The sequence below is a fragment of the Bidens hawaiensis genome, unplaced genomic scaffold (genome assembly GCF_021521415.1).
Source record: "Bidens hawaiensis isolate Kalapana, Puna unplaced genomic scaffold, B.hawaiensis_p1.1 tig00004444_1, whole genome shotgun sequence".
Taxonomy (NCBI): domain Eukaryota; kingdom Viridiplantae; phylum Streptophyta; class Magnoliopsida; order Asterales; family Asteraceae; genus Bidens; species Bidens hawaiensis.
Genome location: NW_027491267.1, coordinates 90,309 through 106,581, shown reverse-complemented (window position 1 = coordinate 106,581; position 16,273 = coordinate 90,309). Strand labels below are relative to the sequence as shown.

General features: G+C 39.1%; 1 protein-coding gene across 1 annotated transcript; it reads right to left on the bottom strand.

Moving 5' to 3' along the window:
• Positions 1–7,974: 7,974 nt before the first annotated feature.
• On the bottom strand, positions 7,975–8,505 carry LOC143626579 (uncharacterized). The gene is made up of 2 exons (XM_077096631.1): positions 8,422–8,505; positions 7,975–8,322 (listed from the first exon to the last, which is right to left on the bottom strand). The coding sequence occupies exons 1-2, from the start codon at positions 8,503–8,505 to the stop codon at positions 7,975–7,977; spliced, it is 432 nt and encodes a 143-aa protein (XP_076952746.1).
• Positions 8,506–16,273: the final 7,768 nt, after the last annotated feature.

Sequence of the window (16,273 nt, the reverse complement as noted above, 5' to 3'; positions counted from 1 at the left end):
TAAGGTTGCTCGATAGACTTTCGAGTGTGCTCGATGAATTTCTAAGCATGCTCGACAGACTTATGTGTTTATCTGAATGTTCTATGATGTCTAAATGAATGTGTTTGATACTGGTTAAGTGTGTGCTTGTTAAATATGCTTGAATGACATCATTGTTTTTAGAATCAATCCTTAAAATGAATTTTCAAAAGAAATGATTTCTGAAAATGTGAAACGTTTTTAACTAAGCAGAACTGTTTTTGGGTGATCTCATAAGAGAAATGATAAGATTATTCAGTTATAAGCTTTAAAGAAGCTTAAAGGTTTTTGGATAGAAATAGTATCCAAGTTTTGGGAAGTGAAGAAAACTGTTTAAGATAACTAACCCATGGATTATAAGTTTAAAAGGCTTTGAGTACAACCATTGGCACTGTATGGTAGCTTTCCATAATCTGTAGTTGTCATATGTGATATAAATCTAAATCTTCTAAGTCTGATGTGGTGAACCATTAGAAGATACGGTATGCTCTCTAGCATATCTCTCCGAATGATAGGTAGAAAGGTTATTATCTAATCATACACGAGCCTGTTTACGTTTTTGGTCTAACAAAATATTTACGAAGTATTTGAGCAGATATAAATTATTTCTATATAGCAAATTTATCAAAAGAAAAGAACACGAAAGTTATTGAAGAATATAAAAGGTCAAAAATAGTAAAAAGAAATAAGTTGTCTGATATCATGACTTAAGGGGCACTAAGGGAACTACAGGGTTGGGGCATCCAAATAAGTCCTAAACGCCCTGAATGTAAGGCATGTAAGTCCAACGTTCAACCTTATAGTCTGTTATCTAAATAAATAAATAAATAAATAAATAAATATATACATATATAAACCGCTCATTATACTAAAAACAACTTTTGACCAAGGCATCAGGGGGTTGAAGTCAATTCCGGGTGATTTGGAGAAAGCTAAATAAGCTTTGAGAAGAGATTAGAAGCAACCTGAAAATATAGTGATAACCATTCCTAACATATGCTTTAATTGAAACTTAAAATATAAGAACCTGAATCCCGGAAATCCTACAGTTGGTATTCATACAAAATAGTAACAAAATACTTACTCAAAACAGTTCATTCCATTAAAAAACCAATTCAGAGTATAATTAGCGGAAATTCCTAATTATTAAAACAAGTTCCCAAAACCCGGGAATTATGCCCAAAACCAACTTTCAATGTATTTAACAAAACTTTAAAAGAAAAATGTTCATTATTAAAAACTTCCGACTATGTATGCCCTCCACCGTCCAAGTAGCTTCGTGCACGTCCAAGCGGTAAAGATGTACCTGGGATAATATTACACTACTGCTTAGCTACACGATCACACATACGATTCCGAAAGGATGAGATATTATAATGGTAGAATATAAAGATGAATAAGGAAAAAGTACCTGAAACAACGTCCGCATCATCCTTTGCCTCTCTCTTGGAGATGTTGAAGGTCCTCGCTTTGACCTTCGGCTTCTCTTCCACTTTCCCCCTCGAGGAAGTCTCCGGACCGGACCCCCCTGCCTTGCTAGTAGGACAGTTTGATGCCAAGTGGCCGACACCCTTACAGCGGAAACAAGTCAACGTCGGACACTCGAAATGGGGGTGTCCAACCTTATCACATCGAAAATAGGAACCAGACCCGACCTTACTTTCCCCCTCGAGGAAGTCTCCGGACCGGACCCCCCTGCCTTGCTAGTAGGACAGTTTGATGCCAAGTGGCCGACACCCTTACAGCGGAAACAAGTCAACGTCGGACACTCGAAATGGGGGTGTCCAACCTTATCACATCGAAAATAGGAACCAGACCCGACCTTACATTCCCCCTTGTGCGGTTTACAGCACTTCCTGCAATTACCAAATGCCGCATCCCTTTTAGAATCCAAAGTCTCAGTCTTTATCCACTTCTTAGCCGAATTGAAGTTGTTTCCCCCGGGTCGTTTACCGTACGAATTTGAGTTCCATGTCTTCCTAGTCTCAGTCGGTGGTAACTTCTCCCTCTGATCATACAATGTGCCTGCTAGGGTAACCACCGAGTGAAACGAGTTCATATTAGTGGTCCCCACACCTCTACGAATATCTGCCGGAAGCCCCTTCACATACTTTTTAATCCTCTTGGCTTCGAGAGTAACCAAATCAGGACATAATCGAGCCATCATATTAAACTTTGTGGTATACTCCCGATGCGTCATACTACCCGCCTCCAAGGTCAAGAATTCCTGTTCAATCTTATCCAATTCACGGGGAGGACAAAAATGATCAAGAACCAATTTCTTCAACTCATCCCACATCATCCTCCTAATTGAACGATCACCCATAGCCTGCGCCAGATTATCCCACCAACACAGTGCCTTGGAATGAAACGAGGCAGTAGCATAAGTCACCATATCATCCCCCTTACATTTACTAACTCTCAGAATGGCCTCCATCTCCCTCACCCACTGATGTGCAACCAACGCATCCTTAGTACCATCGAAAGAAGGAGGGTCAGATTTCTTAAAGTCCCCATACGAACAACCCCGGGTAGATACACTAATAGTCCGCACTTCGTCTTCATCCCCACTCGGCACATACACCTCCTCCTCCTCCTTGACCTGCGTCTCCTTACCCTTCCTCCCCTTATCCGAACTCTTACGAACCAATGACTCCTCCATGGACCTAACGGCCTTAGCAATGATCTCTGGAATGGCGCTATGGAGCACCTGGTTTACATGAACTCTTTGATGTAACCATTTTAATATCTAGTTTAAGATGGGACGTGAAGGCATTTTCGGTTATGGGACCTCCTTCTTGTAATTCGATCATTTCGTCCTTTGAAAGAGGTCTTCTATCAGTCATGTCTTTACAAGCGATTTCCATTTCTAGTCTCAAATAATTAGTCCATGTTTATTACACCAAAATTTCTTAACCCTACCGGGAGTGGGTTAATAAGGAATGGTTGGTTGTTTAGGATGAAAGAATAATTTTGGTTTATTTGGTTAATCGGGCTACAGATTTACCTTTAGAGAGTTCTATGTCATAAAGGTTTATTAATTTACTAATCAATATATTTTTCTAAGGGTAGGAAGTTAACAAAATGAAACTTCTATTGGTACATGTGTTATTTAATTTGAAGCGCACTAGTCAGAAATTGTGAATGTACTTGCTATTATGTTCGAATCTGTTCGTGCTCCACTCGAGTCAATCACGAAAGCGACCTTTAGTCTGGCTAATCATCGATGGTTGATCTCCACTTAATTTGGGACAGTTCTTTGGAAATGCTTTGTACTACCACATTCATAGCAAGTAGGGTGATTTAGGATAGGTTGGGTTAATTGTATTGGTTGTAAGTGAATTGGTTATGGTCGGTTTAGTTGTGGGTGGTGCAATTGTGGTATTTGATATGGATGGTTCATATTGTTTACAATGGTTTTTCAATCACGGACATAGTGTCCAACCTTGCCACATCTATAACACCCGTTTGTTTGACATTCACCAATATGATGATAACCACATTCTCCACACTTTGGCAAAAGCCCTTTGTACTTCTCTTGTTTCACATCAGAACTGGTAATGGCGTAATTTTGTATCGTGGTGTATGCACGTTTATTCAGTTATTTCCTTGTGCCTTTGCCTCATACTCGGTTTGTTTTGTAGCAGACGATTCTCCAGGCATTCTCAGCGTACCACTTCTACCCAAATCAGAAGTTACAATGCCGGCTTGTAACACGGCATTTTTGAAAGTTACTGGGCCAATTGAATTAACTAAACTCCTTACTTCGGTGACTAAACCCCAAATGTAGAGTTCAGTACGTTTAGATTCTGAAGTAACTAACCATGGAACTAGACGAGTCAGTTTGTTAAAACGGTGGGTATATTCCAAATAATCTGCACCCATCATTTCTAGATTCCAAAGTTCTTGTTCTAATTTCTGAATTTCGTTTATCGGGTAAAAGTGTTTTAACATAATATCTTTAAGTTCTGCCCAAGAGATACAATTGGTTACCTCTTGTCCCCGAATTTAAATAATAGTATTCCATCACATAAGCGCGTGGTCCACAAACGTAGCAGTAGCAAATTTGACAATATAGTCTGGTGGACAATTTGTGATATTAATGATGGATTCAGTCTTTTCGATCCACTTTACCAATCTATTTGATCCTTCAGTACCCCTAAAGTCCATGGGCTTACATAACATAAAGTTCTTAATATGATATCCATGCTATGGGGATTTTGGTTGTTACGATTATCGTTCAAGTTCGGTGGGGGATTATCAATATTGAAAGTGGCATTAGTATTCAACGGGGGAGTATTAGTTGTGACCGTGTTAGTATTTATTGGGGGAGCATTCATCGTTGTATTAGTATTTGTCGGGGGATTGGTATTCACAGCCCCATTAGTGTTTGGCCTTTGATTTGTATTCATAGTTGTATTAATACCAGCAGCGAATTATGCTACAATAGTCTGAAGTATTGTTTGTAGTTGCCGAGCTATCATCTCGGCTACATCTGCCTCAGACAAAGTTTTTACTTTCTTCGGGGCCATTCAATAACAATAACCAAGTATCCCACAATTAAAAAAATTCACTTACGCAACTAATTACAAAAGGAATCACATTAACAAGCAATTAGGTATTTTAAATAACACATATGTATCACACGGATCTGTTCCAGGTCTAAATACTAAAGATAGTATGTTAAGTTAGCCTAAAGGCCAATGTATTTACATATGTCTGATGTGCATCGGATAACCCTATAATAATGATCCTCACAACTAAGCTTTAAATATAAAACAAAAAATCCTAAAACCACACACAACCGACAAGTGTACCGATCGCAAGTAGTATAGACCTAGGAAGTCCTAGTATCGAACACGTGGACACGTAAGACGCTAACGATTACTAACCCTAGACAAAACCTACCTTAGAATAAAATTTAATTGACTTTTGATTTTTAATTACTTAACTGAACTAACCTAACTGACTGACAAAACTTACCAAAAATAGAAAACTTAACGAGGAACTAACTGTGTTAACTTAGGATGGAGAAAAACGTCTACCTAGGTCTGAAACAAATTGTAGGCCTAACAAGCTAATGGATTGAATGATATCTAGACACCGGTCCCTAAAGATGACACGACTAAGGATTGCTCGGGCTCACTGGATTACCTCTCAGTCTCACTCAAACATGCCTAAACTACCAAAATCGGCTAAAACGGCCAAACCGGGAAACAATTGCTAACGTGTTCTAATGATGGATCACCTATCGGTCTCACCATCACTCAACCCTAATGGCAATGAATACTACACAACCAAAGATAGAGGAACAATTCAACATAAACTAAAATAGATCAACAAGTCGCTCAAAACACCTAAACCTGAAAAGAAACGAACTCGCTCTCGCGCAATCCTTATTCTTGCATGCAAAGGCAATGAGACAACCCTAACTTCTTATCACCTCTCGGTCTCAAAGAAGGTGTCTAACCGCTGTACTTACTCCAATAATCCTGCAACAAAACCCTACGGTGGTACCTACCGCAAACAAACCCTAAACACAAAGTCTAGAATCAAACAATGCACCGATCAATCAATACAAAACTAATCAACCGACACACGGGCTTTATGCAATGAATCACCAAAATTTCCAGCCCTTAAACACAACCTATTTCATGTCTAAACCAAACTTTACATCAACAAATCAAGTCTATCAATCAAACAATCCAACAAGATCATCAAACACTAACAATTATGATCATTCCTAGGTAGAACTCATACCATTAAAATCATCATAAAACTCATACCAATCATCTTAAAAATTGTTCAACAATCAATCCTACTCATAAACACTTCAATCTTTCAATCAATCGCAAAACTAGTAATCAATTGAACAAGTATAAAAAGATGATGAACAATGTTATGAAAAGAAAGGATATGGATGAATTCCGGGCTGTTCTTGGCTGCCACAACTGATGAGAAACGTCCCCGAGGCTTGGTTCTTGTGTCTTCTTCCTTCCCTAGCCGTCACACGATCAAAACCAAAGCCGAAAATACTTTTTTCTTTCTTCTCCTTCCTGCTGTCTTGCGATCGGCAGAATTCCCCAGCCCTTAGGGTTTTTTCTTTTTTTATTATAATATTAAGAAGAGGCTTGGGCTTTTCCATGATGTAAACGGGCCGGGCTTTGAGTTTTACTTGAAAACGCATGCGTAAAAGGCTCGTAAACTGCTCCAAAAGTCCGGTTTTTCTTCCTTTCTACCCTTTGCTTGCAAGATAAATAAAAATATGTAAAACCTATCTAAAACAAGTTAAAATACATAAAATGTAATACATTACGTAGATAAAAGGTGCGAAAAATACGAGTGTTTTACAACACATCAAATATCCCCACATTTTAGACTTTTTCTTCCCTGAAAAAGAGTTCTACACAGGATCATATCCGAGTTTAACCGAAAACTCTTGGTTTTATTTATTTATTATTATTATTAATATATATATTTTTTCTTTTTAAAGTATTAGAACAAGTGATCCGTTACCCAACTATTTCTTCCAACTTTCACCTAATAAACTAGATCAGGTCGATTGCCGGTATTGCTCTCCACTTTAAACCCATGCCCCTAATACTTATCGAGGCAAACAAGGCGTGACGATTCTATTAATTTGTATGACTAAGCGTAACCCACACCTAAAAGCCTTGCTGCCACTTCACCAATTCCATTATGATTTTATCAGGCTGAGTCACCCCAACTTGACTTAAACCTATTGCCACATGATTAAAACATTTCAACTCATATACAAACTATAAACTCTAGCTCTCTTTCAAGTGCACGCAATTACAAATGCATCTCTTTTATTTTTAATTTTTTTTTTCTGCCTTTTGGCTTTATACATTTTTTTTATACTCATAGTACATGGCTTTGCATGAATAGAAACAAATACAAAAGATAAAACAGCTAATATATACAGACGATCATATGACTCGAGGCTTGAGTATGACCCGGATTTTCATTTCAGTCCTGTCACGAGCTTAGTTAAACAAACAAAACCCCTAAGATGTTTCCCACTAAAGTCAGGCCATTTAAAAGGTTCAATTAGGTCAAAAACCAAACCGCCCTTTCATTCTCAAAGGCTGAGACTACCGACACATTAATTACTGAGTCTAAACCGTTCGGTTGCCATACATTACGTGCGGGTCTAATGGGAACTGTTCTTATTTATTATATATATATTTTTGAAACCACCAAGAATTTATAAAATAATCACTACTCGGTAATAATATCATCTCCTGTTTAACGTAGAGAACACAAATTTCAGGGGACTATTTTTTTTTCAAAATTTTTCAAATTTTTTTTTATTATTGTTTTTTATTTTTTATGTATTTTTATTTATTATTTTTTTTCTCAAAAATTTTCCTACAACTAAGTAAAATAAACCCCATCCCCACAGTTAGAACGAAATCGTCCTCGATGAGTACAAGGAAAAGAAATAAAATAAAATAAAAATAAAACAGAAAATAAAAATAAAGTATACAAGACTAAAACAAAGAACATGTTACTCCCCTAGTTTGTGTGCAGAATCTTCAACAGCTGAGTAGTATCCAAACGACGTATAGCATTTCATTCGCGGTCACAACCTCAGGAGAACTTGTTCCACAACGCCATCGTAGCTACCCTGCGCACAATATAACCTGCAAAACTCAAACTCGCTCGCATGTAGCGGCGTAACAACACGGAAAACAAAAACATAAAGAAATAAACATATTTTTGTGTTTTTGGTTTTTATAAATTTTTTTTATTTATTTTTTCAATAATGGAACACCCCTTAAATCGACCGACTCGAATGGAGATTGAGTACGAGCGGTTTCATCTTGGAACATCCTGAAATAGAAAAAAACAAATGAAACAGATAGCACAAACATATAACAAAAATACAAACTCTACAACTCAGGCAGTCTCCCGAGTGATGCATCCACACGTCTACGTCTCAGAGAACGAGTCAAGGTAGAAAACCTCGACCGTCTGATCAGTCATCGGCTCGCCAATGTAGTGCATCAGTCTATCACCGTTCACCATAGACGTACCGCCTTTATCCTTTATCTCAACAGTGCCATCTGGGAAAACCTCAGTAATAAGAAACGGACCTGACCAACGAGATTTCAACTTTCCCGAGAATAGCCTCAATCGGGAATTATACCATAAGACCAAATCCCCACACTTAAGTTGCTCAATACCCTTCAACTTACGACATTGCAGTTCCTTCACCTGCTTCTTATAACAATATGAATGCGCGTAAGTATGGTCCCGTAACTCCTCCAACTCATACGACTGATGAACACGATGATCTCTGATAGATAACTCAGAATCAAGGGAAGACGACTCAATGTCAACATCAGGGGGCTGTTAAGTCAAGGCGAACGTCTCAACCTCTAGGGTCTCCCTATTTGAGATATGTGTGTCTGAGGCGGAGCCTCCACAGAGGTCACCGGAAAACTCCCTCACATGAGTCATGATCGTATTAATGAAGTATAGGGAGTCATTAGCCGATTTGGGATGCTTAGGTGACTGTCGAACGTCAAACGTGACGTTCTCATCCCCGACTCGAAGGATCAGTTTGCCATCGCGAGCGTCGATCAACGCATGTGTGGTGGCCAGAAAAGGTCTGCCCAAAATGAGTGGAACATTATCATCCTCATTCATGTCAATAATAACGAAGTCCATCGGGAAGATGAACTTACCAATGCGAATGAGCATGTTCTCGACCACCCCTCGAGAGTATTTCACAGAACGATCAACAAGCTGGATACTCATCCTGGTAGGCCTTGGTTCGCCTAAACCCAACTCCCTAGATCAACCCTCTTTTCTTGTAGTTTCCTCTGTAAGACAGCAGAACAACTAGCACTTAAAGGGATGGAAGCAACCTCAGCTAACTTCTCCTTATTCGAGAGAATATCCTTAAGGAACTTCTCATGTTTAGCATCTGATTCAGTGCCTCAAGGAATGGAATATTAAGGTAAAGCTGCTACAAAAGATTAAGGAATTTGGAGTTCTGCTCCTTATTCTATCTCTACGGAGTCTCCCGGGGTATGGCAATCTGGGTTTGTAGACTCTCGGTGGCTCGCTCGGTAACTGCTGTGTCTCGGCCTGTGCTGAACTCCCTGGGCTGCTGCTCTGATGCACCTGGGCCGGCGGAGACTCCATCTGAATCTCCTCATCCGTCTGCTTCTCTCTATCATCAACTGCAGGCTCCTCGACAACTCACACTCTCGACCTCTGCTGAATCCCAGCTCATCTCGTGCCCTTGCACCGCTTCTCGTCGTCACAGCCTTCACGAATCCTCTCGGGTTCTGCTCGGTATTACTCGGTAGCGTACCCTGCGGCCTCTCATTCAATCGACTGGCTATCTCTCTCATCTGCCGCTCGAGATTCTGAATCGACGCTCCCTGATTCCTCATGAACTGCTCGTGCTCCTAAAACTTCTCCTGAGTCTCCTTATGTCGGGAATCCTCTCGCGTCATAAGCTGTGACAACATCAGCGTCTGCTGCACCATCATCTCCTCTAAAGTGGGCTTCTTCTCCCCACTGCTCGCTCCCTCACCGACATCCTGAAACAAACTCTAACACTGCTGAAAACCGGACTGATTGCCGCTCCTCCAGTTGGAATTCTGACTGCCTCTCCACCCCGAATTTTAAGAATTGAAAGAATTTGGAATTCTGTTCGGATTTCCTATATAGTCTACGGTCTCCTCCTGCGAACTGACTGGGCACTGAACGGTATCATGTCCTCCTCTGCATATCTCGCACAGCTTGCTCTTCGTCTGCAAGTCCTTCACAATCTGCGCTAGCGCCTCTACCTGTGCCGTGAGAGCGGTGATCGTGTCCACCAAATGCATGCCGCGTGAAATGGAATCGACGGTCTTACCACCCTTGGCTGGGGGTCACTGGTAACCACTCATACCTAGCCCGTTAAACAAAGCGATACACTCATCCAGGTCCTTTGTCGTCAGCAGATTTCCTCCGCAGCTGTGTCGAGCATATTTTGAGTCACGTACGTCACTCCATTGTAGAACTTCTCGACAACCGCCCAATCTTGCAAGCCGTGGTTCGGGCACAACGCTAAAAGATTTTTGAATCGCTCCCTTGCCTCGTAGAAACTCTCGGTATCCTCGAATTGTAGAGAATGAATCTGATTACGTAGACGAGCGGCCCTAGCCGGAAGATCATATTTTTCGAGAAACAGGGTCTGCATGACAGCCTAAGTGGCTATGGAGCCCTGTAGGAGGGACTCGAGACACAGACTCGCTTTATCAATGAGCGAGAATGGAAAAACGCGGAGTTTCACGGCGTCTTCGGATACGTCGGCAAGATGGAAGGTGTCGCAGATACGCGCGATGCGAGTGAGATGATGATGCGGGTTTTCGTGAAGTAACCCGCGAAACTGAGCAGAATGAGAAATGGTGTTTAGAATATTCAAAGGAATCTGCCAGTTCGCATTAACTCCAATGGCGGGTGGTGCGATGCTGGATCTCGTGCCAGCATTGGCCGGTCGGGCCCGGTCTGCGACTGTCCTCCTCGGTGGTGGATTGTCTCCCATGATCCTATCCCTATCGTCGGAGTCAACTGAAGAAGAAGTGGATGAAGGTGAAACGGGACGACGTCTCTCACGAAACTCTCTCTCTGGCTCGGGAAATGCTTCCGTGTGTGGTGGTCCTTGAGATCGAGTTTGTCGCATAAACTATAATTAGAAATAAAATTATCTAAACTATTCTAACAAATAAGCAAAATAAAACAAAAATAATTACAAGTAGCACAAAAGGTAAGTCCTAACTCGGATTGCTCTCAAAACGCCTAAAACCGTGTCCCTGGCAACGGCGTCAAACACTTGATGTGTATCGGATAACCCTATTATAATGACCCTCACAACTAAGCTTTAAATACAAAACGAAAATCCTAAAACCATACACAACCGGCAAGTGTAACGATCGCAAGTAGTATAGACCTAGGAAGTTCGAGTATGGAACACGTGGACACGTAAGACGCTAACGATTACTAACCCTAAACAAAACCTACCTTAGAATAATATTTAATTGATTTTTGATTTTTAATTACTTAACTGAACTTACCTAACTGACTGACAAAACTTACCAAAAATAGAAAACTTAACGAGGAACTAACTGTGTTAACTTAGGATGGAGAAAAACGTCTACCCGGGTCTGAATCAAATTGTAGGCCTAACAAGCTAATGGATTGAATGATATCTAGACACCGGTCCCTAAAGATGACACGACTAAGGATTGCTCGGGCTCACTGGATTACCTCTTGGTCTCACTCAACAAGCCTAAACTACTCAAAATCGGCTAAAACGACCAAACCGGGAAACAATTGCTAACGTGTTCTAATGATTGATCACCTCTCTGTCTCACCAACACTCAACCCTAATGGCAATGAATACTACACAATGAAGGATAGAGGAACAATTCAACTTAAACTAAAATAGATCAACTAGTTGCTCAAAACAACTAAACCTGACAAGAAACGAACTCGCTCTCGGGCAATCCTTCAACAATCAATCCTACTCATAAACTCATACCAATCATCTTAACAACCGTTCAACAATCAATCCAACTCATAAACACTTCATTCTTTCAATCAATCGCAAAACTAGTAATCAATTGAACTAGTATAAAAAGATGATGAACAATGTTATGAAAAGAAAGGATATGGATGAATTCCGGGCTGTTCTTGGCTGCCACAACTAATGAGAAACATCCCCGAGGCTTGGTTCTTGTGTCTTCTTCCTTCCCTAGCCGTCACACAATCAAAACCTTAGCCGAAAAAACTTTTTTCCTTCTTCTCCTTCCTGCTGTCTTGCGATCGGCAGAATCCCCCAGCCCTTAGGGTTTTTTTTTATTTTTTTATTATAATATTAACAAGAGGCTTGGGATTTTCCATGATGTATACGGACCGGGCTTTGAGTTTTACTTGAAAACGTATGCGTAAAAGGCTCGTAAACTGCTCCTAAAGTCTGGTTTTTCTTCCATTCCACCCTTTGCCTGTAAGACAAATAAAAATATGTAAAACCTATCTAAAACAAGTTAAAATACATAAAATGTTATACAATACGTAGATAAAAGGTGCGGAAAATATGAGTATTTTACAACATATCAATGTCAAAAGTTGTCACCAAATGACAAGTAAATTTAACCCAGTAAGGGTCAATGTTTGTAATGAAATATCCAATTCATCACCCATATCAACATAGCATACTACCAGATGCTTGCATGGGGTATCGAAGCCATATACAACAATATCGTATATCCTTATCTATCCAAGTACACATTACACAATCATGAAAGGTTCACACTTGCACAACAATTATCTCGATACGAACCCCACATTGGGTAATTGTTTTTGTCTGGTCTCTCCCATACGTAGGCATCTGGCCGTTATGTGTTTAATCTGTATATTATAATAAGAATGCATTCGTATATTCCACTAGACCCTTAGAGGTTGCTAAATATAATTATAGAATATGTTCCTTTGCCAGGTCATTCGTTATACGCAATTATGCTGGGTTTACTAAAATTAGTAATTTACTGGTGGGGTAAGTATGTCTCATTCCAGTCAAGCACATCATCAATTAGTGAGCATGAGGTTTCTCTCCTATAATAACCAGATGGAATAGAAAAATATAGGAGAGGTTGGAGATTCTCGTTCATAGATGATTCGAAGAATATGCTAGTTAGGGAGGTTCATCAGAGTTAGTTGTACTGGTGATATGTAAAGGAAATTATTTTTATTAATATTTCTTTTTGAAATATCATTAGTACATTATATGTACCAGTAGTCATGATTGGTCATATTATAATTGAAAACTCAGTTTTTGGTAATTAATGTTAGAGGATAATGTCTATTGCTATGGTCCATGTATTAGATATGATTGTATAGGGCTAAAAATGTTAAATGTATAGTTTGTGTATGACAGTCAACGCAAATGATATGTGATGTATACGTTATACGTCGTATAACATATACGGCCTTGATGAGCTTGTGAATGTTTCCTATAAATAGGGGACTTATGTGTTTGTACTTAGACTTTTGGTGGCTGCTAGAAAGAGAGAGAGAGAGTAGAGAGAGAAAGAGATAAAAGTATCATATCTTGTAATACTTTGATTTATCAATGAATATGAGCTTAATGTTGACTTGATTGTGTTCATTCTCAATGGATTCGGCACATTGAGGTATATGCTGTAACAAATAGAGATCCTGATTGTTAATTACATCTGCATTCAAAGCGTTCATATAAGTGGTATCAGAGCATTAAGGCTTATTACTAGCTTGAACATTCAATTTTTCAAGGTTTTCTCTCCAATTACAAATTCAACCGTCAAAAGTTCTCCAAATTCTCATAGAACCTTCCTTACACATCCGTGACAAATTCTACAAAGTTTCATTCAATTCCTACATATTTGCACATTCAAACTTCAAAATTACCAAAATGATGATGATCAGCGCATATGTTTTCATAGCGTATATGTTAACCATGCATAACATATACAGAGTATAACATATACGACGTATATGTTATACTGAATAACATATCCGTTGACTTAGAACATATACGTTGACCAATTCTAAACTTTATAACATATCCGTTAATCACAACATATCCGTTGAATTTTTACATATCCGTTGACCTTTGAATCTCACACATATACTTTGATGGAAAACCTAAGTGCTTTGGTGCCACAATCATCTGTCTTACTGCAAAATATCAACTTGAAAAATGAGATGGGTACAGCCAACAAGCCTCCTAAGCTTCTTAGGATGGAGGATTATCCTTTATGGCCTGATAAGTTCGAGACATACGTACCAGCGTTGAACTATGAAACCTGGACAGCTGTTGAAGAGGAATACATCATTCCTAAGAATGAGAACAGGGAAAACTACCGACTGTCACAGATTGCTGAGGCTGATAAACCATTATTTCTGAAGGAAAAGAAGATGCTTAATCTTTTCCAGCAAGCCATCAAAGCCGAGATATTTCAACTACTGCAACATAATGGCTCATGGTATTCCATTTGGCATGCATTTTTAAACAAAGATCGAGGGAACCCTGACATGCGTAAGAGTAAAATTGCACTTTTCAAAAAGAATTGGATATATTTAGTCAAGTCAAAGGTGAATCATTTGCTCAGTTGATTGAAAGATACTACTATCTTGTGAATGAAATAAAAAGGCTGAAGATTGATAAGCCTGAATATGAGTACATAGATAAACTTGCTGATGCTTTTCCTGAGGAGTGGGGTACTTTTATCATGATTCAGCAATCTAACCCCATTGTCTATGCTCGTTTGAACCTTGCAAGTTTCATCGAAAAGAATGAAGCTCATGATCTGGAGCTTAGAAAGAAACAAAAGTGGAAGTCTACAGCCGTGTCACAAGATGTGGGTCTTTATTACAAGGGTTCTAACTTCAATGTTACTCCAAATCCAAAAATTCCTACTGCATTTTGTATTGAGCCAATCAGTCAAGCTAGTGTTACTAATGTTGCTGCTACACCTCAATATAGTAGTAGTTACTCAGGAACAATTCTAACTACTCAAGCTTCAAGTTTAAAGGATTCTGATGTTATCCAGTGCAATATTGCATTTAATTTAAAGAATACAGTAAACATGGCCACTAACACGATTAAGGAACACATGGCGTTTCAAGGATCTGTACTAGAATCATATGAGTATTTGGTGGCGGGTCGCATTGGGAATTACAACATGATGAAAGAAGATTATGACCAGATAGAGCCAGAGGAAATGGAAATGATTGATATAGAGACGCTGCATAAGTGCAAGATTCAAGTGTCATGTGATAAATTTCATGCGTCTGCTATTCAATACCAGAAGGTTGTAAAGATTTGTCATAAGTATAAGATACATTCCGGTGATGTGTTGAAAAGAAAATGGTTTGAAAAAATGCGGATTGCTTGATTGAAAAAATTTCAATACAAAGGCATTGGAGTCTCAATTCGTACTAATTAGAAGCCCTCAACGAAACGTTCATGGGAGGATATGAGGTGGGAATATCGAGAAAAGAAGTTTGGAATGAAGGACTGAAGATATTTAAGATCAAAGACCAAGCAACATCCAAGGGGGAGTCTGTTAGAGCACAATGTCTATTGCTAGGATCTTACATGTATTAAATATGGTTGTATAGGGCTAAAAATGGCAAATGTATAGTTTGTGTATGATAGTCAATGCATAAATCTCAAGGTCAACACATATGATATGTGATGTATATGTTATAAGCCGTATAACATATACACCCGTGATGAGCTTGTGAATGTTTCCTATAAATAGGGGACATATGCGTTTGTACTTAGACTTTGGGTGACTACTAGAGAGAGATAGAGAGAGAGTAGAGAGAGAAAGAGCAAAAAGTGTCATATCTTGTAATACTTTGTTTTATCAAAGAATATGAGCTTAATGTTGACTTGATTGTGTTCATTCTCAATGGATTCCGCATATTGAGTTATAGGCTGTAACAAATAGAGAACCTGATTGTCAATTACATCTGCATTCAAGGCGCTCATACAAGTGGTACCAGAGATAACTTTTATATCTTATACATTTGACATTGATATAAGATGGTGAATCGAAAGTGTGATTAGACGAGCTCAGAGATTCAAAAAGAGATAACCAGTCGGAACGTGCTTGATGGAACAATTTCTAAGTTAGGCTTTGACAAGTCTAAGGTTAGATGTTTTCGTTGCAAGGAGAAAGGTCATTTTTAAAGGGAATGCACAAGTAAGAGTGTTGAAGATAATGCTGCTAATCCTTTTGGACGAAACTACTACAAAGAAGCTATATATCATCGTCCAGACGGAAAATCATCAATGGGAAAGAAACCTACTGAATCATCAACCTCGTAGCAAAAGGCAGCCACATCCTAAGTTGAGGAAGGTTTCAATTGGAATTCAGTATTCCAAGCGAATGTGGCTGAAGTGGTTGATAAAGACAAACATGAGGTTATTGATGTGAATGTGGTCAAGATGGATAATGGGAATGAAGACAAGGATGAGTTTAAAACTGGGAGTCAAGAGTTGGTTGAGAATGTGGAAATTGATGCGGTCAAAAATGAAGACAAGGATGTGAATAAAGATAGCAACAAAGAAGTTGATCATGATACTTCCGATGACAAACTTCCTCGAACAAATGATAAAATTCATGAGGTTCCTTCTGACTATCTTATTTCATTATTTCCTCCTGATATTATCGAGAGTTTT